Source organism: Eretmochelys imbricata, chromosome 2, assembly GCF_965152235.1.
Source record: "Eretmochelys imbricata isolate rEreImb1 chromosome 2, rEreImb1.hap1, whole genome shotgun sequence".
Classification (NCBI taxonomy): Eukaryota; Metazoa; Chordata; order Testudines; family Cheloniidae; genus Eretmochelys; species Eretmochelys imbricata.
Genome location: NC_135573.1, coordinates 253,560,011 through 253,587,157, shown reverse-complemented (window position 1 = coordinate 253,587,157; position 27,147 = coordinate 253,560,011). Strand labels below are relative to the sequence as shown.

Below are 27,147 nucleotides of genomic sequence, written 5' to 3'. Positions count from 1 at the left end.
AGGTTGAAAAGACAAATTATAGGTTTTACAAAATTATGAAGTTCATTGGAAAGTTTTCATGTGGGAAAAATCTTTAAAATCCATTATAAAAGGGCTTTAATATACCACAGTGTTCAGAACTCTCCCCTCAGAGAGTTGCTTTTACTCCGCCTGCCATAGCAGAACAGACTAGTCACTCCTTACACAAAACAAACAGAAAGTTAAATTTTGACAGAATTTATCATGCAAGATTTTTAGTTAGTGTATTATCAACGGCTCTGCTATGTATCTCTCACTGTAGCGCTCATTCGTGTTTTTCACATTTGTTGTTTTCAAATTATGCTGTTTCTTCCTCCTATGCGTGCTCCCTAGATACAGAGACAAGAGTCTTGAGGGCCATGGTTTGAGCCAAGCAGGCTTTCTGGGGAATTCCTGCACTCAAAGCCAGTTCTCCCTGTCCTCCATGCCACTTCTAGGGGAGCGCGTCCCTTGCGGGCTGTACTGTGCAATATGGAGGAGGAGGAGCAAATGAATGATGGCTGGAAAGCTACTAACTGACAAAACATTTCTTTGTGGGAGTATAGTGATTAAAAGGTATCTTCTGATGTTATATTACTAACCTCCCTTCTTCTGGATGTCAGGGACCCAAGAGAGAAAACAGGAGGTGCTTCTCTGGAGGCTGCCTGAGCAAGCTCACAGCAAAGTAGATCCATTTTACACACGCAGAACCCTTTAAAAGCAGACTTTTCAGCACCATCCCAACTACTACCTTTGCCTTTAAAGAAAAACAAACAAAAACAAACCCCCCCAGAGCTGGGGAACAAAACAAAGAAAAAGATCTGTATTCTGGAAGTTTACTTTTGACTAATATTTTTTAAAAATGTAATGTTAAAAATATTCCAATTGAAAGTATTGTAAAGCCTCTACAAAAAAAGAAACATTTAAAAACTTGTTAAATAATGTTTAATAATAATAATAATAATAATAGAGTGTTTAAACAATTTTTGTAACAGTTTAAGAATAAAAGTTTTATCGCTATTTAGATGAGCACTGAATTGTTAATAAATACAGGCGCAGGTGGCTGTTCTCAGGCCTACATGCAGCCAGTACAGAACAGGTAGAAACAGCCTGATGGGACAAGGCCAATGCAGTCTGAGCTGCCAGACCTGTCACTGAAGGGTAGACAGAAGCACTGGACAGATTACAGTAGGAGCGCTAACTGTATGCTCGAACTGCAGTGCTCTCACTTGCTGTCCACACTGGCTGTGACTTGCTGCAGGAAACAACGATGGCAAGACTTTTTCAAAACAAGTGTAACTGCAACAGCTGTATGAATACCTATGCATGGCTGCAAGAAGTTATGTTTAGGGCAAGGTGTTTTACAGGCATGCTAGAGGATTACAATACTGTTAGTAATACCCCAAATGCTCTAGGGTAAACAAGCTGTTTGACAGGTGAAGATGGTGTAGCAGCAGTAGTGACAAGGATTCCTGATGCTGAATTTAAAATGTGAGCACCTGGAAACAGGAAGGTAAGGTGGCACCCAGTGACCAAGCAACTCTCCATGGAACACCAGCAAGCATTCTGGGCATTGAGAAACCACTGCACTAAATCCCAGTATATTAGTGTGCATGGATGGGGACATGTTTGCTGATAGCTACTGCTATATTTGAGTTTGAAAAGTAGTTTCTAGCCAAGGAAATTACAAACTTTTTTTTTTTTTTAAAAGAGCACAGTTAACGGGGTGCGGTGCAGGGGTTAAAGATCAAAACTTGGCATGAATGGTCCTCTGTGAGGACCAATTTTTGTTTAACAAAGGAATGCCTTTTTATTTCAAGGAAATGCTTGAAATTTGTGAATATTTATTCATAGAATCCTAGACTATCAGGGTTGGAAGGGACCTCAGGAGGTCATCTAGTCCAACCCCCTGCTCAAAGCAGGACCAATCCCCAATTTTTGCCCCAAATGGCCCCCTAAGGATTGAACTCACAACCCTGGGTTGAGCAGGCCAATGCTCAAACCACTGATCTATCCCTCCCCCCACATTATTCAGACACAGCAACAAACAATTAAATCTACAAGCACATCTGCAACCATTTTTCTTGAAGGACTGCTAATACTAAGTTTTCATTTTTTTAAAATAGCCTAAATTTCTCTTTTTCCCCCCCGCTGGAAAAACATGGCTTTCACTCACAATGTATAATAATGTACTACTGCCCTGTTAATCCAGCATAGCAGTATGAATTAACTAACTTTATTTGGAAATGAAAAATTATTTCTCCATTTATGTGCATTTAAATTTGTAAGCTTTAATATATTGTATTAAAACATATGTTTGCATTTAACAAACACACACATTATTTAGCCAGCCAATACAGCATACCTTAGTGTAAATTTCCCACCAGTCATGAAATAAAACTTTTTTCTCTGTTTCACACCACTCAAACTATAGTTTAGTTTTTGGTAGATCCTAAGCACAAATTTTCATCTTGTGCAAATCCGTTGATCCCAGCAAGGTGAAGTTTTTAGGATTCTTTTCCAAATACATATTTGAATACCTTGTAATTATATATTTTTATTATTCATATGCTTGCTTAAAACAGCACTGGAATAAAGAAAAGGTTCCAACTATCCACTTTCAGATTTTGTTTATACTTTGATGAATGACTAGAACATGTCAACTTCATTAAAAATAATCCATTAAAAACTCATCCATTTAACCCTCACCCATAACAAGTTTAAATTTAACAACAAAGATTTTGTCCAAACCATGGGAACAGCCACAGGCACTAGGATGGCTCCCCAGTATGCCAAATCCCTCACGGGCCACCTTGAGGAAGAATTTCTGGACAAATGCACCACAAAGTTTATGACACATCTGAGATACATCAATGATATTTTCATCCTCTGAACAGAAAAACTCCCCCACAGATTTCCACCACAACTTCAACAACCACCACAAATCCATTAAACTCTCTGTAGAACACTCCCACAGTAGCACCAACTTCCTGGATACCACCATCAGCTTCAAGAATGGAACCCTGTGACTACTATATAAAAGAAACCTACAGATCACCACACCTATCTTCACAGATCCAGTAATCACACCAACAAATGTGTTATCGACAGCCAGGTGCTCAGATACCACAGAATATGCTCTGAAGAGGAAGTCCAGGATATAGACTTAACACACTTAAAATTGCCTTCACCAAACAAGGACACTTCACCAGAGAAGTAAATCGCATCATGGAATAAGACACCCAAATACCCCAAGAGAATCTGCTTCAATATGGAAATAAATCCCCCTCCAACTGCACAACCCTAGCTGTCACTTTCCACCTCACACTGGAACCCATATGGGGCATCAAACAATTACAACCCATATTCAATGGGGATCACATCCTGAAATAAATCTTTCCCTCTCTTCTGACCTTCAAACAACCCCACAGCCCCTCTAAGCATATCTGAAGCAAGCTCCCCACAGATTAGGATACACCACCTCAAAGCGGTACCAGACCCTGCCAGAACAACAGGTGCAAAACCTGTAGACAATCTCCACTGCTATGATGATCAACACTTCCCACAACACACCTTTCAAGATCTATGGGTCCTACACATGCCTATCACAACACGTAGTATACTTCATCCAGTGCAATAAATTCCCCAACAACTATGTGGGTGAAACCAGACAATCCCTGCAATCTCAAATGAACTCTCACAGGAAAATGATAAGAGACAAAAACACCTATTCACCTGTGGATGAACTTTTCACAAAATGATCACTCTATAACTGCTCTCTCAATCCTCATCTTCAAAGAAAACTTGCACAAGACAAGTATGACAGTTTAAATGCATAACTTTGCTAGACACTGAAAATCATGAACTGAACAGAGGCACTGGATTTATGGTGTATTACACCAATTTATAACCCTCTAACTCCTCCTGGCACCTTGTCTTTTCTCCCCCCTTCCTTCCTTTCCCTCCTATGACTGGAGGGGTGTTTCCCTTGAATGGTCCTTTGAAATATGTGTTAACTACTTATGCTAAACAATCTGTTCACCTTGTATTTAGCTGTGACAGTACCTTTTCCAGCCCAGAAGAAAAGAGTGCTGTGGAAGCTTAAAAGCTTCCCTCTCTCCCAACAAAAGCTGTTCCAGTATCAGATATCACCTCACCCACCTGGTCTCTTTAGAGACGGGAGATAGCTCAGTGGTTTGAGCACTGGCCTGCTAAACCGAGGGTTGTGAGTTCAATCCTTCAGGGGGCCATTTAGGGATCTGGGGGAAAAATTGGGGATTGGTCCTGCTTTGAACAGGGGGTTAGACTAGACAACCTCCTGAGGTCCCTTCCAACCTTCATATTCTATGATTCTTTTGTATGAAAATATTTCAATGCAATTATAATTCCATATTATTAAGATTATGCAGTGCTACCAGAATGCATGACTTTTACAAAAATCAAGACAGGTCTTTGGCTCAGAAAACTTATAATCTAAACAAAACATAAAACAGCAAGTCAAGACAGTCAGTGGTGAGAAGAAAAGTATTAATTCAAAAGGTGCAAAAATGTGGCTTGCAGTCAACCTTCTATTTCACCACATTCAGGATAAGGAGATGCATCTTACAAGTTCCAAAATTCAATGCACTACATACAGCCTGGAGTTGTTGAAGCACACTTCCCCATGACCCATTACTGATATGATGCACAATACACCAAATCCAGGCCTGGGTAACCTTGCTTTTGGCTAGAGAAGGAGTTTGAGTTTCTTTGTTCCTCAGAACCCATTCAAAAACCTCAAGATTTTTGGCCATATTGTGTCCAAGGGTGGTACACTTGCAGATACAACAACTGTGAAAGTCATGTTCAGTGGAAGAAAGGCAGAAAAATTAGATGGTTGTAGTTCAGAAAGAAAAGCCACAAAGCCAGCCCCACTACTTTCTGGATTTGCTTAGAAGTATGGGATTTTACCTAATGAAAAAAATATTTTTGTTCACACAACAGAAGAACCTAGGGGAGTGGGCTAGAGCAGCCAAAAGGAAAATCTCAGGCTTTTAAATGTTCCATTTTCAGTCCCATTTTGAGGGCGCCTCACATCAGCAGCCAAAAAGGAGAAGCAGGCTGCTGAGAAATTCTTGTGCTAATCTAAATCCAAGTACCTCTTGTGGCCCGCTTTGAGTCCTTGTTCTGTTTCTCTTTTCTCCTATTATAAACAAATTCCCAGAACACTTTCCTTAATAGCCAGCTCCCTTGGCTCTGCCAGTTTTTCCACTGGCTGGAAGAAACAAAAATAATTGTATAAAGAATGTATTTCAACACTTCAAAAAAAATACCAAAAACGTCATTGGATCTCTAATTTTACTCCTTATTACATAAAGATACAAGCGACAAAGAGTTCTGTGGCACCTTATAGACTAACAGACATATTGGAGCATGAGCTTTCGTGGGTGAATACCCACTTGGTCGGATGCATGTAGTGGAAATTTCCAGAGGCAGGTATAAATATGCAAGCAAGAATCAGGCTAGGGATAACTGGGTTAGTTCAATCTGGGAGGATGAGGCCCTCTTCTAGCAGTGGAGGTGTGACCACCAAGGGAGGAGAAACTGCTTTTGTAGTTGGCGAGCCAGTCACCGTCTTTGTTTAATCCTGAGCTGATGGTGTCAAATTTGCAAATGAACTGAAGCTCAGCAGTTTCTCTTTGAAGTTTGGTCCTGAGGTCTTTTTGCTGCAGGATGGCTACCTTTAAATCTGCTGTTGTGTGTCCAGAGAGACTGAAGTGTTCTCCTACAGGTTTTTGTACATTGCCATTCCTAATATCTGATTTGTGTCCATTTATCCTTTTATGTAGGGACTGTCCTGTTTGGCCAATGTGTTAGCAACGCCCTTCTGCTATGTACATGATGGCGTATATTACATTGGTGGACGTGCAGGTGAATGAACCAGTGGTGGTGTGGCTGATCTGGTTAGGTCCTGTGATGGTGTCGCTGGTGTAGATATGTGGGCAGGACTGGCATCAAGGTTTATTGCATGGATTGGTTCCTGAGTTAGAGTTACTACAGTGTGGTGTGTAGTTGCTGGTGAGAATATGCTTCAGGTTGGCAGGTTGTCTGTGGGGGAGGACTTGCCTGCCCCCCAAGGCCTGTGAAAGTGAGGGATTGTTGTCCAGATAGGATTTTAGACAGCTTACAGCCCTTTTTCCGTTGTAGAGAGGTGAAGTATGTAATGTAGATCTCCTGTCTTATTTTAGTAAAGTCTGTTTGTATGGAAGATTGGTTATTTATGAGCGTCTCCAAGTTGGAGAGCTTCTTTTTGATGTTTTCCTGTTTGCTGTATAGGATGCTGATCAGATGGTTCCTCAGTTTCTTTGATAGTGTATGGCATAATCTCTCACTGTGGTCTGTGTAGTATGTAGATAGCAATGGATTTTTCACCTTCAGTCCATTTGGTATGACGTCCATCCATTTGCACTTGGAAAGGAAGATGATATCTGTCTGTACTTGTGCAAGTTTCTTCATGAGGTTGATGGATTTCCACTCCATATGGCTAAATGCAGTGCCTTGCATGGTGTCAAGCTTCAGAGGGGTAGCCGTGTTAGTCTGGATCTGTAAAAGCGGCAAAGAGTCCTGTGGCCCTTTATAGACTAACAGACGTATTGGAGCGTGAGCTTTCATGGATGAATACCCACTTCGTCGGATGCATGCATTCACCCACGGAAGGACTGTAAGCGGTCTAAAATCCTACCTGCCACATGGGGCCACAACAGTGGTACCCCTAACTCACCCAGCAATATAGTCAATCTATCCAGCTACACACTCAGCCTGACAGAAGAGTCTGTCCGATCTCAGGGACTCTTTCACCACTCCCACAAACATGATACAGTTCTGTGGTGATCTGGAAGCCTACTTTCACCGTCTCCGACTCAAAGAATACTTTCAAGATAACACTGAACAGCACACTGATACAGAAATATCCTCCCACCAACAGCACAAGACAACGAGCTCCACATGGACTCCTCCTGAGGTCGAAATGACAGTCTGGACCTATACATAGAATGCTTCCGCTGACGTGCACAGGCAGAAATTGTGGAAAAACATCACTTGCCTCATAACCTAAGTTGTGCAGAACGCAATCCACAGCCTCAGAAACAACCCTGACATTATAATCAAAGAGGCTGATAAAGGAGGTGCTGTTGTCATCATGAACAGGTCTGACTACCAAAAGGAGGCTGCAGACAACTCTCCAATACCAAATTCTACAGGCCACTTTCCTCAGATCCCACTAAGGAATACACTTAGAAACTGCACCATCTACTCAGGACACTCCCTACACTAACACCGGAACAAATCAACATGCCTTTAGAGCCCCGACCGGGGTTATTCTATCGACTACTCAAGATCCACAAACCCGGAAACTCTGGACGCCCCATCATCTCGGGCATTGGTACTCTCACTGAAGGACTGTCCAGATATTTGGACTCTCTTCTCAGACCGTACGCCACCAGCACTCCCAGATATCTCCAGTTTCAGAGTAGCAACTGTGTTAGTCTGTATTTGCAAAAAGAAAAGGAGTACTTGTGGCACCTTAGAGACTAACAAATTTATTTGAGCATAAGCTTTCCTGAGCTACAGCTCACCTCATCGGATGCATAAAGTGGAAAATACAGTGGGAGACAGGCCAGTCCTTGCCTACAGACAGCCCCCAACCTGAAGCAAATACTCACCAGCAACCACATACCACACAACAGAACCACTAACTCAGGAACCTAGCCTTGCAACAAAGCCCGTTGCCAACTGTGCCCACATATCTATTCAGGGGACACCATCATAGGGCCTAATCACATCAGCCACACTATCAGAGGCTCATTCACCTGCACATCTACCAATGTGATATATGCCATCATGTGCCAGCAATGCCCCTCTGCCATGTACATTGGTGAAACTGGACAGTCTCTACGTAAAAGAATAAATGGACACAAATCAGCTGTCAAGAATTATAACATTCATAAACCAGTCAGAGAACACTTCAATCTCTCTGGTCACTTGATTTCTGATCTAAAAGTGACTATTCTTCAACAAAAAAACTTCGAAAACAGACTCCAACGAGAGACTGCTGAATTGGAATTAATTTGCAAATTGGATACAATTAACTTAAACTTGAATAGAGACTGGGAGTGGTTGAGTCATTATACAAAGTAAAACTATTTCCCCTTGTTTATTCCTCCTCCCCTCTTCCCCCCCCACACTGTTCCTCAGACGTTCTTGTTAACTCCTGGAAATGTCCCACCTTGATTATCACTTCAAAAGGTTTTCTCTCCCCCCACCCCAATCTCCTGCTGGTAATAGCTCATCTTAAGTGATCACTCTCCTTACAATGTGTATGATAAACACCCATTTTTTCATGGTCTATGTATATAAATCTCCTCACTGTATTTTCCACTTTATGCATCCGATGAAGTGAGCTGTAGCTCCGGAAAGCTTATGCTCAAATAAATTTGTTAGTCTCTAAGGTGCCACAAGTACTCCTCTTCTTTTTCCAGATATCTCCATGACACCACTGATTTCCTGAGAAAACTACAATGCATTGGTTATCTTCCAGAAAACACCATCCTAGCCACCATGGATGTAGAGGCTCTCTACACAAACATCCCACGCACCAATGGAATACAAGCTGTCAGGAACAGTATCCCTGATGATGCCACAGCACAACTGGTTGCCAAGATCTGTAACTTTATCCTCATGCACAATTATTTCAAATTTGGTGATAATATATACCTCCAAACCAATGGCACCGCTATGGGCACCTGCATGGCCCCACAATATGCCAACATTTTTATGGCTGACCTGGAACAACGCTTCCTCAGCTCTCGTCCACTCACGCCCCTTCTCTACCTACATTACATTGATGACATCTTCATCATCTGGACCCATGGAATTCTTCCAGGGATTCCTTCCCACCGTGATTTCAACAACTTCCACCCCACCATCAACCTCAGAATGGACCAATCTACACAGGAGATCCACTTCCTAGACACCACAGTGCAAATAAGTGAGGGTCACGTTAACACCACCCTATACCGAAAACCCACCGTCCACTATGCCTACCTTCATGCCTTCAGCTTCCACCCCGGACACACCACACGATTCATTGTCTACAGCCAAGTGCTGAGGTACAACCGTATTTGCTCCAACCCCTCAGACAGAGAACATCATCTACAAGATCTTCACCAAGCATTTTCAAAACTACAATACCCACATGAGGAAATTAGGAAACAGATCAACAGAGCCAGACGTGTACCCAGAAGCCTCCTGCTGCAAGACAAGCCCAAGAAAGAAACCAACAGAACTCCACTGGCCATCACATAGAGTCCTCAGCTAAAACCTCTCCAACGCATCATCACTGATCTACAACCCATCCTGGACAACAATCCCGCACTTTCACAGGCCTTGGGAGGCAGGCAAGTCCTCCCCCACAGACAACCTGCCAACCTGAAGCATATTCTCACCAGCAACTACACACCACACTGTAGTAACTAACTCAGGAACCAATCCATGCAATAAACCTTGATGCCAATTCTGCCCACACATCTACACCAGCGACACCATCACAGGACCTAACCAGATCAGCCACACCATCACCGGTTCATTCACCTGCACATCCACCAATGTAATATACGCCATCATGTGCCAGCAGAGCCCCTCTGCTATGTACATCGGCCAAACTGGACGGTCCCTTCGTAAAAGGATAAATGGACACAAATCAGATATTAGGAGTGGCAATATACAAAAACCTGTAGGAGAACACTTCAGTCTCTCTGGACACACAACAGCAGATTTAAAGGTAGCCATCCTGCAGCAAAAAAACTTCAGGACCAAAACTTCAAAGAGAAACTGCTGAGCTTCAGTTCATTTGCAAATTTGACACCATCAGCTCAGGGTTAAACAAAGACCGTGACTGGCTCGCCAACTACAAAAGCAGTTTCTCCTCCCTTGGTGGTCACACCTCCACTGCTAGAAGAGGGCCTCATCCTCCCAGATTGAACTAACCTAGTTATCCCTAGCCTGATTCTTGCTTGCATATTTATACCTGCCTCTGGAAATTTCCACTACATGCATCCGACGAAGTGGGTACTCACCCACAAAAGCTCATGCTCCAATACGTCTGTTAGTCTATAAGGTGCCACAGGACTCTTTGCCGCTTTTACAGATCCAGACTAACACGGCTACCTCTTTGAAGCATAAAGATACAAATACAATATGGGGCTGTACATATAATCTTGGTGCATTCTTTTATGCAATATATGTTTAAATCTATATGCAAATTATGCTCTGCCCTCAGTAATGAGAAAAGCTAGCTTTCATTTACTTTAGGGTTTTCGATAGTGTCCATCACTGTAGTTTATGAACACTTCCTAGGTGAGTTATGGCTGCATGGCAAGGTCCTTAATGGACTTCATGGGTAAAATCCTGGATCCACTGAAGTAAATGAGAGTTTCTGCCACTGACTTCAAAAAGCTAGGCTTGCACCAGAGGAAATTTCTGCTGTTTTCCCTTCCCTGATCGGAAGCTCTGCTTGGGACAAGTAGGTATTGAGAGAGAGTTATTTTGTTTTGACTTTTCTCCTGTCCAATGAGCAGACTATGGTGGGACCTCTTTTCTTACGGCACATTTTCCCTAGCAACATTAAGGCGCTCGGTGTGGCAGCGCTTTAAGGTGGCTGTGTGGTCGCAGCACCGTCACGAGGGGCTCCCAGAGCTGGTGTACTGTCTACAAGGGCACTTTACAGAGCTGAAACTTGCAGCGCTCGGGGGGGGTGTTTTCACACCCCCGAGCAAGAAAGCTGCAGCGCTGTAAAGTGCCAGAGTAGACAAACCCTTAGAGAAGAGGGGTTTTGCAGCAAACTTTGATCCTGGTCAAATTCTAAATTCGTCTGATCTTCTCTGCAAGTTTGTTCCACAGGTGACACACTCAATTTTTGATTGAGAACTATTTACCTCTGATGCTCATAGGCTTTGTCCAAGGATGAAAGTGCATTAGAGGAGCACACATCATCAAGAAGTCATCAACATGAGTCTAGCAAAAAAACAACAGGCCAGACAAATGTCATTGGGCACTGTATCAGGGTTACCAAAGATATAAAATAATGAGGGGTAAATGATATCAGCTGACATAATTTTCTAGGTTTCAGTAAAGCATTTTCCCAAGTATCAAACCAGAAGCTTCCATACAACATAGAGGAATAGGGACTTATATAGATTAAGAATTTGTAGGTAAAGTGCCAAATGCTTTAGTGTAAATAGAATAAAATCCTCCTTGGTGGATTTATGAGGAGGAGTTTTCCACAAGAATCACTGGTAGCACTAACTTTATTTCATTTATACAAAAGTGATGTGGAAGAAAGGACAATCTGCACGGTCTCAACATTCACAAGTGACACAAGGACAGGAAGGATTGTGAATTCTAAAGAAGAGGTGAGTAATTTATGAAAGTTTTGATAAGGAACGACAATGATCAAAGGATCAGCATGTAGAATTCAATTTCGGGAAACCTAAAGGGAGAACCAAGGCTAAGGCAAAATATACTTTGGATGGAAATTTGCTTAAACTAACACAGGAAGAAAATGATCTACCAACAGGAGAATAGAAGCATGAGCTCAGTATTAGACAGAAGCAAACAAAAAAACCCTCAAAGAAAAATGAACCAACAGAGGCTACTAGGATGTATTTGTTTTGTTATTTCTTTCTTTAGATTTATACTGATACCCAAAAAGAGCGCACATTCCAGGTTCTACGTACCCTTAATCTTTTAAAACTTACTGTTAAATAGACTCCCCAAATTACTCCAAAAATACAATACTCTGGCAGACAACAGCAAAATATAGGAGCATTATAACCCATCATTTCTTGATTCTTCAGGAGAAGGTGGAATTTCACAAGTAGTGAAATAGTGATCAATGTAGTGATCAATGGCTCCATGTCTTGTTGGCAGCCGGTATCAAGTCGGTCCTGGGGCCGGTTTTGTTCAATAGCTCATAAATGATCTGGAGGATGGTGTGGATTGCACCCTCAGCAAGTTTGCAGATGACACTAAACTGGGAGGAGAGGTAGATATGCTGGAGGGTAGGGATAGGATACAGAGGGACCTAGACAAATTAGAGGATTGGGCCAAAAGAAATCTGATGAGGTTCAACAAGGACAAGTGCAGAGTCCTGTACTTAGGATGGAAGAATCCAATGCCCCACTACAGACTAGGGACCGAATGGCTCGGCAGCAGTTCTGCAGAAAAGGACCTAAGGATTACAGTGGACAAGAAGCTGGATATGAGTCAACAGTGTGCCCTTGTTGCCAAGAAGGCCAATGGCATTTTGAGATGTATACGTAGGGGCATTGCCAGAAGATCGGGGGACGTGATCATTCCCCTCTGTTCGACACTGGTGAGGCCTCATCTGGAGTACTGTGTCCAGCTTTGGGCCCCACACTACAAGGAGGATGTAGAAAAATTGGAAAGAGTCCAGCAGAGGGCAACAAAAATGATTAGGGGACTGGAACACATGACTTATGAGGAGAGGCTGAGGGAACTGGGGATGTTTAGTCTACGGAAGAGAAGAATGAGGGGGGATTTGATAGCTGCTTTCAACTACATGAAAGGGGGTTCCAAAGAGGAGGGCTCTAGACTGTTCCCAGTGGTAGCAGATGACAGAACAAGGAGTAATGGTCTCAAGTTGCAGTGAGGGAGATTTAGGTTGGATATTAGGAAAAACTTTTTCACTAGGAGGGTGGTGAAACACTGGAATGCATTACCTAGGGAGGTGGTGGAATCTCTTTCCTTAGAAGTTTTTAAGATCAAACTTGACAAAGCCCTGGCTGGGATGATTTAGTTGGGGATCGGTCCTGCTTTGAGGTCCCTTCCAACCCTGATATTCTATGATTCTATGATAAGTGATTGCCATGTTACTGCTAGCTGGAAAAAGGAAAGGTTAGACAGATGCTAGAGTCAAGAGCAGGGGTGGGCAACAGCCACTACACGAACTCTGGTAAGTCGTCATGGGCCACACATTTCTACTATATTAATGGAGGGGGTGTGGGGTCCGGAGGGCGTTTGGGTGCAGGAGGGAGTTCTGGGCTGGTGCAGAGTGTTGTGGTGTGGGACAGGGTGTGAGGTGCAGGCTCTGGCCAGGAGGTGTTTACCACAGGCAGCTCCCAACCGGTGGCGCAGCAGGGCTCAGGCAGGCTGCCTGCATGCTCTGGCCCCAAGCCGCTCCCAGAAGTGGCTGCGGCTGGCTGCTGCTGGCATGTCTCTGTGCGCCCTTTGGGTGGAAGGGGGCAGCAGGTCTCCATGCACAGCCTGCACCCACAAGTACCGTCCATGCAGCTCCCATTGGCTGGCTGGAGAACCCACCGGGAAAAATTAGTGGGTGTGGAGCATCCACTGGCGCCAAGCTCCCTCTCTGCCCCCTTCCCCAGCACCTCTCACACACCGGCCCCATGCTTCCCAACTTCTCCTCCTCCATCCCAGCACTTCCAGAGCACCGCGAACAGCTGATTCATGGCATTCAAGCTCCAGGACGGAGGGGGAAGACCTGAGGCTGGTGGCTGGGACTGGCATCGGAGTCCCCAGGTGGGGGGCCAGAGGCCAGAAATCTCGGTGGCAGCGGGACCCACAGGCAGGTGGCCATGCTGGGCACAAAGCCTGGGGCTGCTGCAGCACCCTCTGCTCCCCTACTCCCCGGACCTATGCGGACCCGCTGGCACTCTCCATTGACCTCCCATGATTTGGCAAATTCTCTGGTTCAGCACCAGTCAGGTCCCAAGGGTGCCAGACTAGAGAGGTTCAACTTGTATTAATCTCAGCTGTAAAGTATCATTAGCATAGTTTTCTGCATTAAAAAATGTAAAATGTTTGCACACCAAAGAAAAGGCACATATGCCAAGAAATACCAGTGGGAGTTCAGAATTAAAGATATCCAAATGCGTAATAGAGGACCCTGGTATATGAGGAAAGGGGAAAATGGGAGAGCACACCAACCCCCTGGCATGTGAGGAGGGGTGAAAGTGGGTGCACAGAACCCCTGGAATGGGGGGAAGGGGAAGGATGAGGGACACAAAGGGAGAGAGTTTCAGGGAGGCCTGAAACAGAGGGGGGTGGGAGGGTGGAAAGTTTGTGGGGTGCACGCAATAAGCTTGAACTACAGAAGCTGAAAACCATGGACCCCCTAGTTTAAATATAAATAAGAAATAGTTCTGGATGCAACGTTCCTTCTTGCAATACCTATATTTAAAACTCAATGTTTCCAGCAACTTTGCTGCTACCACGAGTTAAACTCCTAATGTACCTTTCCTGGCCTCTAAGTGAGTACACATATATTCACATTTCTATTCAGATAGTTTGATTGTCAGATACTTGTAATAAATGCTACTGGTAAACTGATCCAGTAGTATTCACTTACTGGAATTCTAAACGGATGGATTTAGTACCTGTTTTTTCCTTGTTTATAACATGTTTACTTGCTTACTAAATATTAATGCAATGGTTTTGCTACATATAAACACTGGCACATGCACATTATTGTAACACACACACGCGCACACAGGTTCCAACATTTTCCCCTGTATGCATCTGATGAAGTGGGCTTTAGCCCACGAAAGCTTATGCTCAAATAAATTGGTTCGTCTCTAAAGTGCCACAAGTCCTCCTCGTTCTTTCTGCTGATACAGATTAACACGGCTACCACTCTGAAACATTTAAACAAAGTTCTCATAGATTTGGTACATGTCTGCTGGTGAACATTACATTAAATTTAATACATGCAGTGGTAAGATAAGTGGGTTGTTAGCACGTCATCAGCATTGAGGCAACACTCTTCAGGGGAACCTTAGAGACTAACTTAGAGACTTCATTGATGAAGTGAGCTGTAGCTCACGAAAGCTTATGCTCAAATAAATTGGTTAGTCTCTAAGGTGCCACAAGTACTCCTTTTCTTTTTGCGAATACAGACTAACACGGCTGTTACTCTGAAACTCTTCAGGGGGTAACTCTCACCAGGAGATGGGAGTATGTGCAGAATCTCTCTCTGGGAGGTAGGGGAAAGTGGGGAATCTTCCCCCTCTGCTCCCTTCAGGAGATGGGAGACATGTTTCCTCTGCTTTCTCCACTGTGGGAATCTCCCTCCCGGTGGGTCTAAAAAATAGGGTAGTGGTTTTCAACCTTTCTACCTCAACCCTATTTGTAGACCCCTAATAAATTTCAAATGGAGGTGTGGACCCCTTTGAAAATCTTAAGTCTGCAGACCTCCAGGGGTTCACAGACCACAGGTTGAAAATCACTGGAATAAGGGTTTGTGGGGTAACCTCCTGCCTTAAAGGTGGGAATACCCCTTCCTCCTGTCTCTCATGTCTGGGGCCTTACCAAATTCACAGCTGTGAAAAACGTGTCATGGACTGTGAAATAAGCCCTCCCCCTGGAAAGCTAGCTATGGGAAGGGAGAGGGAGGGTCAGGGTTGGAGGCGCCTCAGCCAGGGGCTCCTGCCATTCCCCAGGCTCCAGCTGCTAGTCCCCATGCTGGGGAGGGACAGAACTTGCTCCTCCCCTGCACAGCTGCTCTTGCAGGGAGATCAGACCCACCTCCACCTCCAGGAACCTCCTGCGGCTGCAGGAGCGAGGGTGGCAATCCCGCAACCCTCCGACAACGGCTTTGCGACACCCCCACCACCACAACTCCCTTTTGGGTTGGGACTCCCATGGTTACAACACTGAAATTTAAGATGTAAACATCTGAAAACTTGAAATTGACTAATTTTCAAATCCTATGGCCATGAAATTGACCAGAATTGACCCTGAATTTGGTAGGGCCCTCCTCATGTCCCTGTCTGACAGCAACGTGGATTACTCTGAATTCAATTGACGCTAACAACATATGACTATTATTACTTATTATTTGTATTACAGTAGCGTCTAGAGGCCCCAACGGAGATCAGGGCACCATTGTGCCATACTCTGTATGAACATACAGCAAGAGAAAGTCCCTGACTCAAAGTGATTACATTCTAAATTGACAAGAGAGAGAAGAAAGCAGACTAGAGGTACAGAGAAGTGAAGTGACTTGCCCAAGGCCACATTACACCTTTATATTTACATGAACTCATTCTAAACTCTCAAATTCAAGGGCCCATTTAAAAACCCTACTACAATACTATTACCAGTTTAAAATCGTTTGTTAGGAAATACTGGTGAAGTTTTTGCAAAAGTCCATTTTTTCTCTCTCTTTTTTTTTTTTAAGCTAAACAACCACAAAAAAAAAAAAAAAAGGATACCCATCTCAGTAGCGAGCCTTTAAAAAAATAAAATGACACAGACCACACATACTCTGACAACTAAAATCTCCTTCTGTTTAATGAATAGAAAATAGTTTTATATATGACTATTAACAGCTAACTGGTATAACTTTTTTTTCCCTGCTTATTAGCTCCAGACTAGTACATTAAAAAGTTCATTGGTCCTGAAAACATTTCTGCCAAAATTATTCAAATCCTAGCAAGCCATAGGATAGCAAATCTTAAAAACCAGTTGTCATAAATATAAAGGGAAGGGTAACCACCTTTCTGTATACAGTGCTATAAAATCCCTCCTGGCCAGAGGCAACATCCTGTTACCTGTAAAGAGTTAAGAAGCTCAGCTAACCTGGCTGGCACCTGACCCAAAGGACCAATAAAGGGACAAGATACAAGATAAAGGGGGGGGGGGGCTTTTGTTTGTGCTCTTTGTTTATGTGGTTGTTCTCTCTTGGGACTGAGAGAGGCCAGACAGAAATCCATCTACTCCAACCCATCTTAATCCAAATCTCCAATACTGCAACCAGTATAGGTAAGCCAGGCAAGGCAGATTAGTTTATCTTTTGTTTTATGTGAATTTTCCCTGTGTTAAGAGGGAGGTTTATTCCTGTGTTCTGTAACTTGAAGGTTTTGCCCAGAGGGGGATCCTCTCTGTATTGAATCTGAATACCCTGTAAAGTATTTTCCATCCTGATTTTACAGAGATAATTTTTACCTTTTTCTTTTTTGTTTTTTTTCTTTTTTATAAAATCCTTCTTTTAAGAACCTGACTGATTTTTCAATTGTTCCAAGATCCAGTGGTTTGGGTCTTAGATGATTTTGTAACCAATTGGTTAGGATATTATTCTCAAGCCTCCCCAGGAAATGGGGTGTGTAGGGCTTGGGGAGAAGCCATCTCCAAGTGGTCTCTTTCCCTGTTCTTTGTTTAAAACGCTTGGTGGTGGCAGCATACTGTTCAAGGACAAGGCAAAGTTTGTACCTTGGGGAATTTTTTAACCCAAGCTGATAAGAATAAGCTTAGGTGATCTTTCATGTGGGTCCCCACATCTGTACCCTAGAGTTCGGAGTGGGGAAGGAACCCTGACACCAGTTAATTAGGACTACCTGCTTGCTCTCTCCCTCCCCAACCAAGTCTAACATTCGTTTAGCAGTCAATATTCCCCAAACTGCTTAAACTGACAATGTTCCTTTAAGTCCCGTTTGGTCCCTCATGTCCAGAGATATTGGACGCGCGCATTTACAATAAGGCTTTTTTTTTTTTAAATACACTGCCAGAATGGTGTAAAGGGGCTTTAGCATAAAGAAGAGTCAGGCCCATAGCGACCAAGAGGATGGAAGATATGGGGTAAACAGGAGGATCTTTGAGACTCCAAAAGGGATGCAAGTGAAGTATTCCTTCTTGTCTGCCTCTCCTCCAAACAAATTCATTATTCACAGATCTCTGTGATGACACAGGGAGTGTCGGTAAACTAGTTAACATGACTGCGTATCGCCAGAACAATGTAGTAATTAAAGCACCTTTTAAATAGTATTGTATCAGTACAGATTTTTTCTACCTCCTTTAAAAAAAACAAACAAAACATTTTCTATTCCCCTGATAAAGTTTACAAGGGTGTTTCCAGTGGGGAGGCAGGGTTGTGTGTAATGGGCAAGCCCGAGAACAAAGCAACAAGGAGGCTTAGGCTTTGGCAAGTCTACACTAAGCTACGTTGACATACAGTTGCCACAGTAATTAAATCGCTTTTGCATGTCCACACTACACTCCTTGTGTCAGCAGTGTGCATCTTCAGCAGGAGTGTCAATGTGGGGCATTTGTGGGATGGCTTCTGAAAGGCAGTAACAGTCAATGTAAGTAATGCAGTGTCTAATTACATCAACCTAAGCACTACACTTCTCTTGGAGGTGAAGTGGATGAGTTACATTGGTGGGAACTACATTTTAGCGTAGATGCTTACAGAGTTAGGTCGATGTAAGCTGCCTTACGTCGACCTAACTCTACAGTGTAGACCTGGCTGTCAGGATATAGATAGATATCCTGTCTGTAAAGGCCTATACTCTAAGAATTTAGGTGTATTCTTATCACTTGGCTAGTTATAGAGATATAAAAGAAAAAGAAAGAATCAAAATCACTGTCTGCTGGCGTTTAAGGGCCTTCTTTTACTGTGACAGTCTGAGGCCCTGTTCTTAGGCTAAGATCTCTGGTTAAGCAGCAGAGGCAGCCATAAGCTGAGAAGCATAGGGTCACATCCTCACATTCCAAACTAGTCACACTGAAATAAGGCAATCACCTCCAGAGAAAAGGAAAAGCCTAGAGGATGTAAAAGGAAGTTTAGTTTGATAGTTTTCTGTTAGGTAATAACTCACTTATCAATAGACACAACTGGGAAACCCTTATGTCTTTATAGATGTAGTTGTGAAATCCTCACTTCTGTATTGTTTTGTCATTATAGTTCCCACTTTGCTATTGTTTATTTGCATGGTCTCTGGTTCTGTGATTGTTTCTATCTGCTGTATAATTAATTTTGCTAGGTGTAAACTAACTAAGATGGTGGGATATAATTGGTTAAATAATCATTTTATAATATGTTAATTATTAGTTAAATTTCAGTAAAATGAGAGGTTAAGGTATAGCTAAGCAGAACTTAAGTTTTACTATATAGTCTGCAGTTAATCAGGAAATAAGGGCGGGGAATGGGAACAGGGAATGCGGGCGGGGAAATTGGAATCATGTTTTGCTGAGGGGGGGAAATGGGAACAGGGACACAGGTAAGGCTCTGTGATGTCAGAGCTGGGAAGGGGGACACTAAGGAAGGAAACTGGAAATCATGCTTGCTGGCAGTTCACCCCAATAAACATCAAATTGTTTGCACCTTTGGACTTTGGGTATTGTTGCTCTCTGTTCATGCGAGAAGGACTAGGGAAGTAAGCAGGTGAAGGAATAAGCCCCCTAACACTGGCTTTCGCCTTCCTCTACACTCCCCTTCTTTCCTAAGGATACTGGTGCCTGCTGCTGCTTCAGTTTCTGCTTTGTCACCACTGTTACTGGTAAACATCCTTATGTAGGGCCTGGGGAAGAGCATACATGCCAGCTCCCATCAGAGCAGTGCATGAGAATATGTCACAACACCAGTGCATGAGATAGGTAATGCAACAGGCTAAACTAAGTGCTGGCAGACTTAGACAACAAAATCAATTGTTGACAGTGTCCCTTTGAACTAGACACCCTTCAGAACCCATTACTACCATTCATTTATCAGTAAGAATTGCTGAACACCTCAGAACACTCCCTGAAACCTTCAGCCTGAGCACAAAGTCTCCTCAATACTTCGTAACTCTTACCAAATGGGTAGCAAGAGACCAGACAACACTGCTAAATCTCTCATCCACATCCTCATAATTTCAGACCCTGACTATCACAACCTCCTGCTTTATGGCCTCAACTACTGTAACTTTGCTCCCCCAAAGTCTATTTAAAATAATGCTGCTAAAATGGCTCCTTATTCTGATCACATCACCTCCTTAATCTGGCTACCCAAGTCCACTGGCTCCCCCTTAACCTCTACATTAAATGTAAGTTTCTTGTCTTTACCTTTAAGACCCTTCACAATTTAGCCCCACCCTTCCTAGCTGATCTAGTTACTCATCCTGATGTGGACACCCGCCTTCACTCTGCCAGCATTCCCAGCCTTTACTGCCCACCTGGCAGCTTCTCCCTTGAACACCTCTTTGCTTTCTTTCGCTCTGTCCAACATGCATGGAAAGAGCTCCTCAATAAAATCCATACAGTCTCTTCCTTATTCTCCTTCAGATCCCTTATTAAGGCTCACTTCTGTCAGGACTGCTACAAAACCCTGCCTGATAGTTACAGCCTAGGCAGATTTCCAAGAGCTACATACATGTAGCTAACAAAGCTGTGGAAATTTTTCATCATATTCATTTGTATGTTTTAACCCATTGTTTTGGTCTTCAGACTGTAAACCCTCCAGGGTAGGGATTACATCTTTTTTATGTTTGTACCGCACCCAGCACAATGGGGTCTAAATCCTGATTAAGGCCTTTGGGTGCTATCTCTATATAAATATTTACAACAAGACTAGCAAATTAACCGGTGTTTCTCAAACAGCTGCAGAGAGAGCGCTAACATTATGCCATCCCTGTGGTATAATTTCCTTAGTTAACTGCAACTATAGGGCAAAGAGCAACATTGTATTTTGGCAGATAACATACAAATGGCTGGTACTGTGTTTTATTTCTATTAGAGAGTGGTAGAGTTATCAAAACAAAAGAGCCACTAGACATTTGAAATACAGAGGAATTTCCTTTCAGATGATTTTTAAAAGGTAGAAAATGCAGTCTTATTTTTATAAACATGTAAATGTCTGTTTCATGGTGTCATACTAAAGCAAGAGATGATTTTCCTGCTTATAAACAAACAAATTTTCTGCATAACTACACGCACTCACTTCTAGAAGAGAAATGACAAGAGGACTCTACTGATACTGTATGTCTCTTTACCTGTTTCCACAGTGTTTTCTGTTTCTGCTGCCTCCAACCCATCCATGCTGTCTTCATCCTCCACTGCAGTTTTTCCTCTACTCCGAGGCCTACAAAGGTAAGAAGGGCACATTGTTCACAACCAACTCGTTTCAATTTAAATGTATCTAGGATCAAAATCATTTTATGTTGACTGAGTCATTATCATCACTAACTTATCTAGAATTTAAGTCCAGCGATTATTTATGAAATTAGTTGACAGTCCTACCTACACTTTTTTGTTCTGATGGACAGAGTATTATACCACTAAAGGTTAACATGGTACCCCTTTAATCAGCTGCCAGCCCATAAGATTTTGCAATTACTATTAACAGAATCATTCAGTAATTCAGCTCTTTTGAGCATGCCAGTGGCCTACAGTCTGACTACAAGAGAAAAATGTTGTGTTAGATCTTCACATTTTTCATTATGCAGAAGGCAATTATAACGATCTTACTTTAGAATGTGGTCCAAAACTTGTGCATTAACAAATCTTACACACTATACACAGACATATATCCATATAAAGCAGGCCAGAAAATAAATTCCAGTGAATATGACCATATCATTGGAAAAAACAAACTGAACAAAAAACAAAAAAAGAAATTTTGCTCGTGGAACAACTGTGCTAAAAATGATGTTAGTTGACAAATTACTTTTAAAATTAAATACTGGAGTGGGTCAGAAATTCTCAGATGCAACAATATCTTACTGATAGAAAATGCCAATTCGAAACTGAAATGTTCCATGGAGCGCTGACAGAAAGCAGGAAGTTTTTCACTAGGAACCCATCTAGTTTCCTGTCAGTTTACCTGCCCGGCTCCTCAGGAGCCAGCTTGGTGGGCTGATGGGAAGCCAAGAGCCTGTAAGCCCTGGGAGCCCCAGATTCCAGGTTCTTCAGCAGCTCACCTGCTGAGTTTCTGCATTGTGAGGCTGCTATGACTTCCTGGCAGGCAGACTACCCCCAAGCCAGGGACCTCACAGCTTCCAGGGCTCACAGCTCTAGGGCAGCCCATTAGGCAGACTGTCCCAGAGGGCCAGGACTTTCCATTTCACTGAGAATTTTGAAATTTTTAGTTTTCATTCCAAATTGGAATGAAACCAAATTTCTCAGTATCGAAATCCTCCATGAAAAGGACTTGCCCTTTTCCACATAGCTCTATTAAATATAAAAGAATCGCATTAAAATAATTTCTCTGTACTAGATCAACTGAGCAGTCCAAAGAAAATGTTCCATCCTGCACCACCTCAGATGCTCAGGAACTAAGACAATAGGTGCAGAATTTGAACAGAATTATTTTGGTTCATGCTCTGTTGAGTGTACTGCTGAAGCAGAGCATTCCATACCAGAGTAGTAGATGTCTCATAGTAAGGAGATCTCTCTGGTCACATTAGAACAGTGTTGGCCACATGGAGGAGTAGAGGGATTAAAATGGAGATCAAAACAGTCTGAAATCCACAGCATCTTTCATTCCCACTCAGGGGATGCAATATTGCTGTGCCAGACACAATGAAAAGCAAAGGAGTTTTAAAAAGCAGTCTTTACTTTTGAGTTTCTTGGCTTTTGTTTGGGTCCCAATAGGAAGGGGGAAGTCCAAAATGCACACATGGCAGACCCACTACTTCAATAAAAAAATAAGTAAGTCACCCTTATTACCCAAAATGTTAGCTATTATGATAGTAACGCCCAAAGGACTGTACAAATTAACCTCCCAGGAAGCAGCAAGTCTGTGAAACTGGACTGGGTCAGTAATTGCATTCCCTGAGAAGCTATCGACATAAATGTAGATATTTGATAAAGGCATAGGGGAGAAGAAGGTTGTTTTTATGGGCTCTCCATCTGTATGGTGCATCTTTGGATTTTTTCCTCCTCCTCAAATTATTAGTCCCAAATTTAGATTATCTTGGAGAGCTATCTATAGAATGGAGGTTTTGGTCACCACTTTCATGTTATTTAAATGATTTTCCAGATTTTTTTTAAAAGAAAAACAAACAAGATGTAGCCTTAATACGTTATTGGGAAGGGCATACAACTGTTGACACATTTCTCACCTACACCTGCTGCATAACATAGTTCAATTCTAAATCTGACAAAAACTACTCAATCAACTCCATCAACAACATTAACCGGAATTATGTTACTTTAAAGAGGGAACAGGGGGAGTAACTTTTCCAAATTAGGGTCCTTGTGATATCACATTTTTTCAGCCCTACCCTTAAGTGAACAGATGGCAACCCTGAAATACAGCTGAATGCAGCTTCTGCTCCTGCCGCAAGCCAGTTTTTCCACGTGGTCCAGAGACAACATGGATATTTAGTGGAGGAAGAAAGATAGCCTTGTGGGAGTAGAGAGAAGACTGCATCCTCTTTAGCCATTTGCCCCTCAGCCCTCTGCAGGTCTCCTTTACAGTTTTCTAAAGGTACATCTACACTGCAATTAAAATCCCATGGCTGACCAGGGCCAGCTGACTTGGGCTGCGGGTCTGTTTAATTGCAGTGTAGACATTCCAGCTCCGGCTGGAGCCCAGGCTCTAGGATCCTGCAAGTTGGAAGAGTCCCAGATTTCAGCCTGCAGCCTGAGCCCAAATAGCTATACTGCAATTAAACATCCCCACAGCCTGAGCCCAAGTCAGCTGGTATGGGCCACCTGCGGGTTTTTAATTGCAATGTAGACATACCGACTGTCGAGGAGCTTAGCCTTGCCATAGATGGCCTCTGCATTGGAAAGGCCCCCAGAAAGACTGCATACCTCCCGAGGTCATAAAATTCAGAAAACCTATTCTACTGCAACATCTTCATGAGTTGCTCTGCCAGTGCTGAAAAGAAGGCAAAAGAAATGAGAGATGCAGACATCATTGCTCTCTATAAAAACAAGGGTTACAGGAACGACTGTAACAACTATCGTGATATTTCCCTTCTTAGTATTATGGGAACAGCCATTGCTCAAGTTGTCCTGAATAGACTTCAGACCCTTGCAGACAGAATCTATCCTGAATCACAGTGCGGCTTCACAGCTGAAAGGTCTACCATCAACATGATCTCACTGAGACAACAAAAAAGTCCCCTGTACATAGCCTTCATCGATCTCACAAAGGCTTTTGACTTTGTCAGTAGAAGTGAACTATGCATGCTTCTAGAAAATATTAGATGTCTCCCCCCGTCCCACAAGCTCTTAAGCATGATTCGATCCTTCCATGAACACATGTACAGCACAGTCCAATACGACGGCTAAGTGTCTCAGGCTTTCCAGATTCATAGCGGAGTTAAGCAAGGTTGTGTATTTGCCCCAACTCTGTTTGGGATCTTCTTCTCCCCGCCACTGAAACAAGCTTTTGGGTCCCCAACGGAGGTGATCTACTTTCACACAAGATCTGTTAGAAAGCTGTTCAATCTTGCAAGACTCAGACCTAAAACCAAGACTCTGGAGTCCTTTATCCAACACCTCCTCTTTGTTGATGATGCAACAGTGACCACCCACACAGGTGGTCATCTTCAAAGACTAATGGACAGTTTTTCCAAAGCCTGCCAAGACTTCGGGCTTACCATAAGCCTAAAAAAGACTAACAATGTGCCAAAAAGTTGAGGAAGCACCCTCCATCAAGATCAACGACTATGAACTTGAAGAGGTGAACGAGTTCACATACCTAGGGTCCACTATCACAGTCAACCTTTCACGTGAAACAGAACTCAACATCTGCACTGGAAAACCCACCACAATGTCTAGACTGAACAAGAGGGTATGAAAAAAAAATTAAAGAACACACAAAGATCTGCGTGTATCATCATGTGTTATCAGCACATTTTTATATGGGAGAGAGACATGAACCTTATATTCTCATCAGGAAAGGAGGCGCAACATATGTGTTGTCTTCGTCGAATCTTTGGAATCTCCTGGACAGACAGAGTCAACAACACGGATGTGCTCAAACAAGCCAGCTTATCAACGTGCAAACACTCCTCAAACAGAGACACCTCCGCTGGCTTGAGCATATGTGCCAAATAAATGATGGGCACAACCCAAAGGACATCCTCTACAGTGAATTGACATCTGGAAAAAGACCCAAAGGACTCCCAAAACTGCGTTTTAAGGATGTGTGCAAGTAAGACCTCAAAAAAATGGACATGGATGTGGACAAATGGGAAGATCACACTCAAGACTGCAGCCTTTGGAAATAAGAGCTTAACAAAGGTCTCCAGAGTTATGAGAGGAAGCCATCCAGCTTAGCGGAGGAGAAAAGAGCTTGCAGAAGGCAGAGCCCAAAGGGTTGAATCACCACCTTTAAATGTGACAAATGCAACGGAGATTGTCTCTCTCTCGAGTAGGTCTCTTCAACCATATTTGCGGCTGCCATAAAATCAACTGAGTAAATTCTTTACCTCTCAGGGGCAAAAACCCATGGTCTCTCGAGACTGAAGGATGCCTACTACTAGACATACCCAAAGTGGATTTACTCCCCGCCATGCAGCAGAGCAGGGAGGAAGCATAGTTATTTGGATAGAACACATTTGCCAGCATTGTCCCCACCCTATTCCTCCCCCTCCCCACGAAAAAAAAAGCTAAACAAGTAAACTGTTGATTGATGGACTCAATCATTAGAATATTAAAGAAGTGTGGAGAAGAACAAAAACATATGTTTTAATGTTACGTTCTTTGCAATTCTTTACCATGTACATAACAGACACTTTAAACTCCCATGCTCACATTCAACAAACAGGCTAGAGGCATTGCACATATACATAACATGTGATGTGTTTCTAGCTGAAATCACTGAATGTGATGTATAAAACAGCAATGCTTAAAAAAGTACTCAAAAGCAACCACATACCAATGGTAATATCTCTAGCTACTACCCAAATTACTTTTCTACCGACCTCCTAGCAATAAAACACTTCAAGTCATAGCTCTGGGCAGCAAAAGAAAACAGTTGCTTCCAGCTTTTCAAAATAAATGATTAGTTCAAAAATTTTCTCCCCACATAACTTTTCTCCACACCACCACTCTGTATGGAATAGCTCAGCGACTAATTGAAAATATTCCCTGTGTTTATTTCAAAAGCTATATAAAATTTTGCATCTTAGGTTATAGGTATTACATGAATATACAAAACACTAAAAACGCATCCTATACATTTTTAAAGGCTTTATTTCCACAGCAGTGTTCACTTTTTAAATGCTGCCACCACATCTTAGCAACTTATTAACATTAGGAAAATCACAGGTTTGGACTAATTAAACATAATTGCTTCTTTTCAGTGGAAAACGTACCCACATCTGGTGTTTTCATGCAGTTCTCCCCTCTGCACATATACTACAAAAGGCCCTCCAAACACGGTTCAGCTTTAAAATAAATCGATTAGAGTGAAGAAAAAAAAAAAGTGAAATGAAGAGTCAGGGTATATTTGTAGCTTACTTTAGTTAGGTTTCAGCACTTAACAATATCAGAAGAGATTTTATAATACTGTATTATAATCTAAATAGATATAAAATGTCTATGCCAGGTTCTAAAGAAACAACTAAAAAAACCCACATAAATAAAAACTTGCAACAATTTAGTGTTTCAAAGAAAATACAAGAGAAAATCGCAATAGACAACTAAATGGTTAAAAGTCTATATAAATACAAAGTCTAAAATTGATGTTTACTTTTCATTAAGTAATTTTCGTACAAGGTTTGATTATCTTGTTACACAAGTGTTTGATTGGTTTGCAGAACATTCACTCAAGTTCTGAACCTATTACTGTAAGTTTTCCTTTTGATTATTCAGTTATACTTTAAATAAAGTTAATATTTCAGGACTTCATGCACCACTTCAGAACATTAAGAAATGCATAACAGATAATAAGCGCTTTGAAGGTACATGGTATTTTACACTGCTCAAGGAATTTGTTTCTATTTCCTTAAATTACTGTCGTAGCGAGAACTAGAACAGGTTTTGTAGAGTGTCTTTCATTCTGAATTTAGCAACAACTCATGCAGAGCTTTGCAGATAATTAAAAAAAGAAAAAGAACCCCAATATTTGGATTCAGTTTTATCAGCTACTCTTTCTGAAAATTAGCCATGTGATTTTTAGTTATGAGGATAACCATCTGAGTCAGAAAGAAAAACTTGGTTAACAGATTGTCTGAGTAACTGCATTTCTAATAATTCAGTGTCCTCAAATAACTCACTGCATTATCAGCACCAGGCCTGAGACCTTCATGCTGATGTGGAACTTTAACGCTCAACCCTCTAGCCCAAAAATGAATAGAAGTGTTGCTAAGTGAATTCCCAGCATACATATTCTCTTAAACAAGTGCTTGTACCTAGCTTTTC

General features: G+C 42.4%; 1 protein-coding gene across 6 annotated transcripts in view; it reads right to left on the bottom strand.

Annotated features, from left to right (window-relative positions):
* Positions 1-27,147, bottom strand: part of KMT2C (lysine methyltransferase 2C) — a 334,572-nt gene that overhangs the window by 236,097 nt on the left and 71,328 nt on the right. For all 6 annotated transcript variants that reach the window (XM_077808386.1, XM_077808385.1, XM_077808388.1 and 3 more), the window contains exon 2: positions 20,817-20,905. In XM_077808386.1, the coding sequence (XP_077664512.1) occupies positions 20,817-20,905 (89 nt within the window). The remainder of the gene's footprint in view (positions 1-20,816; positions 20,906-27,147) is intronic.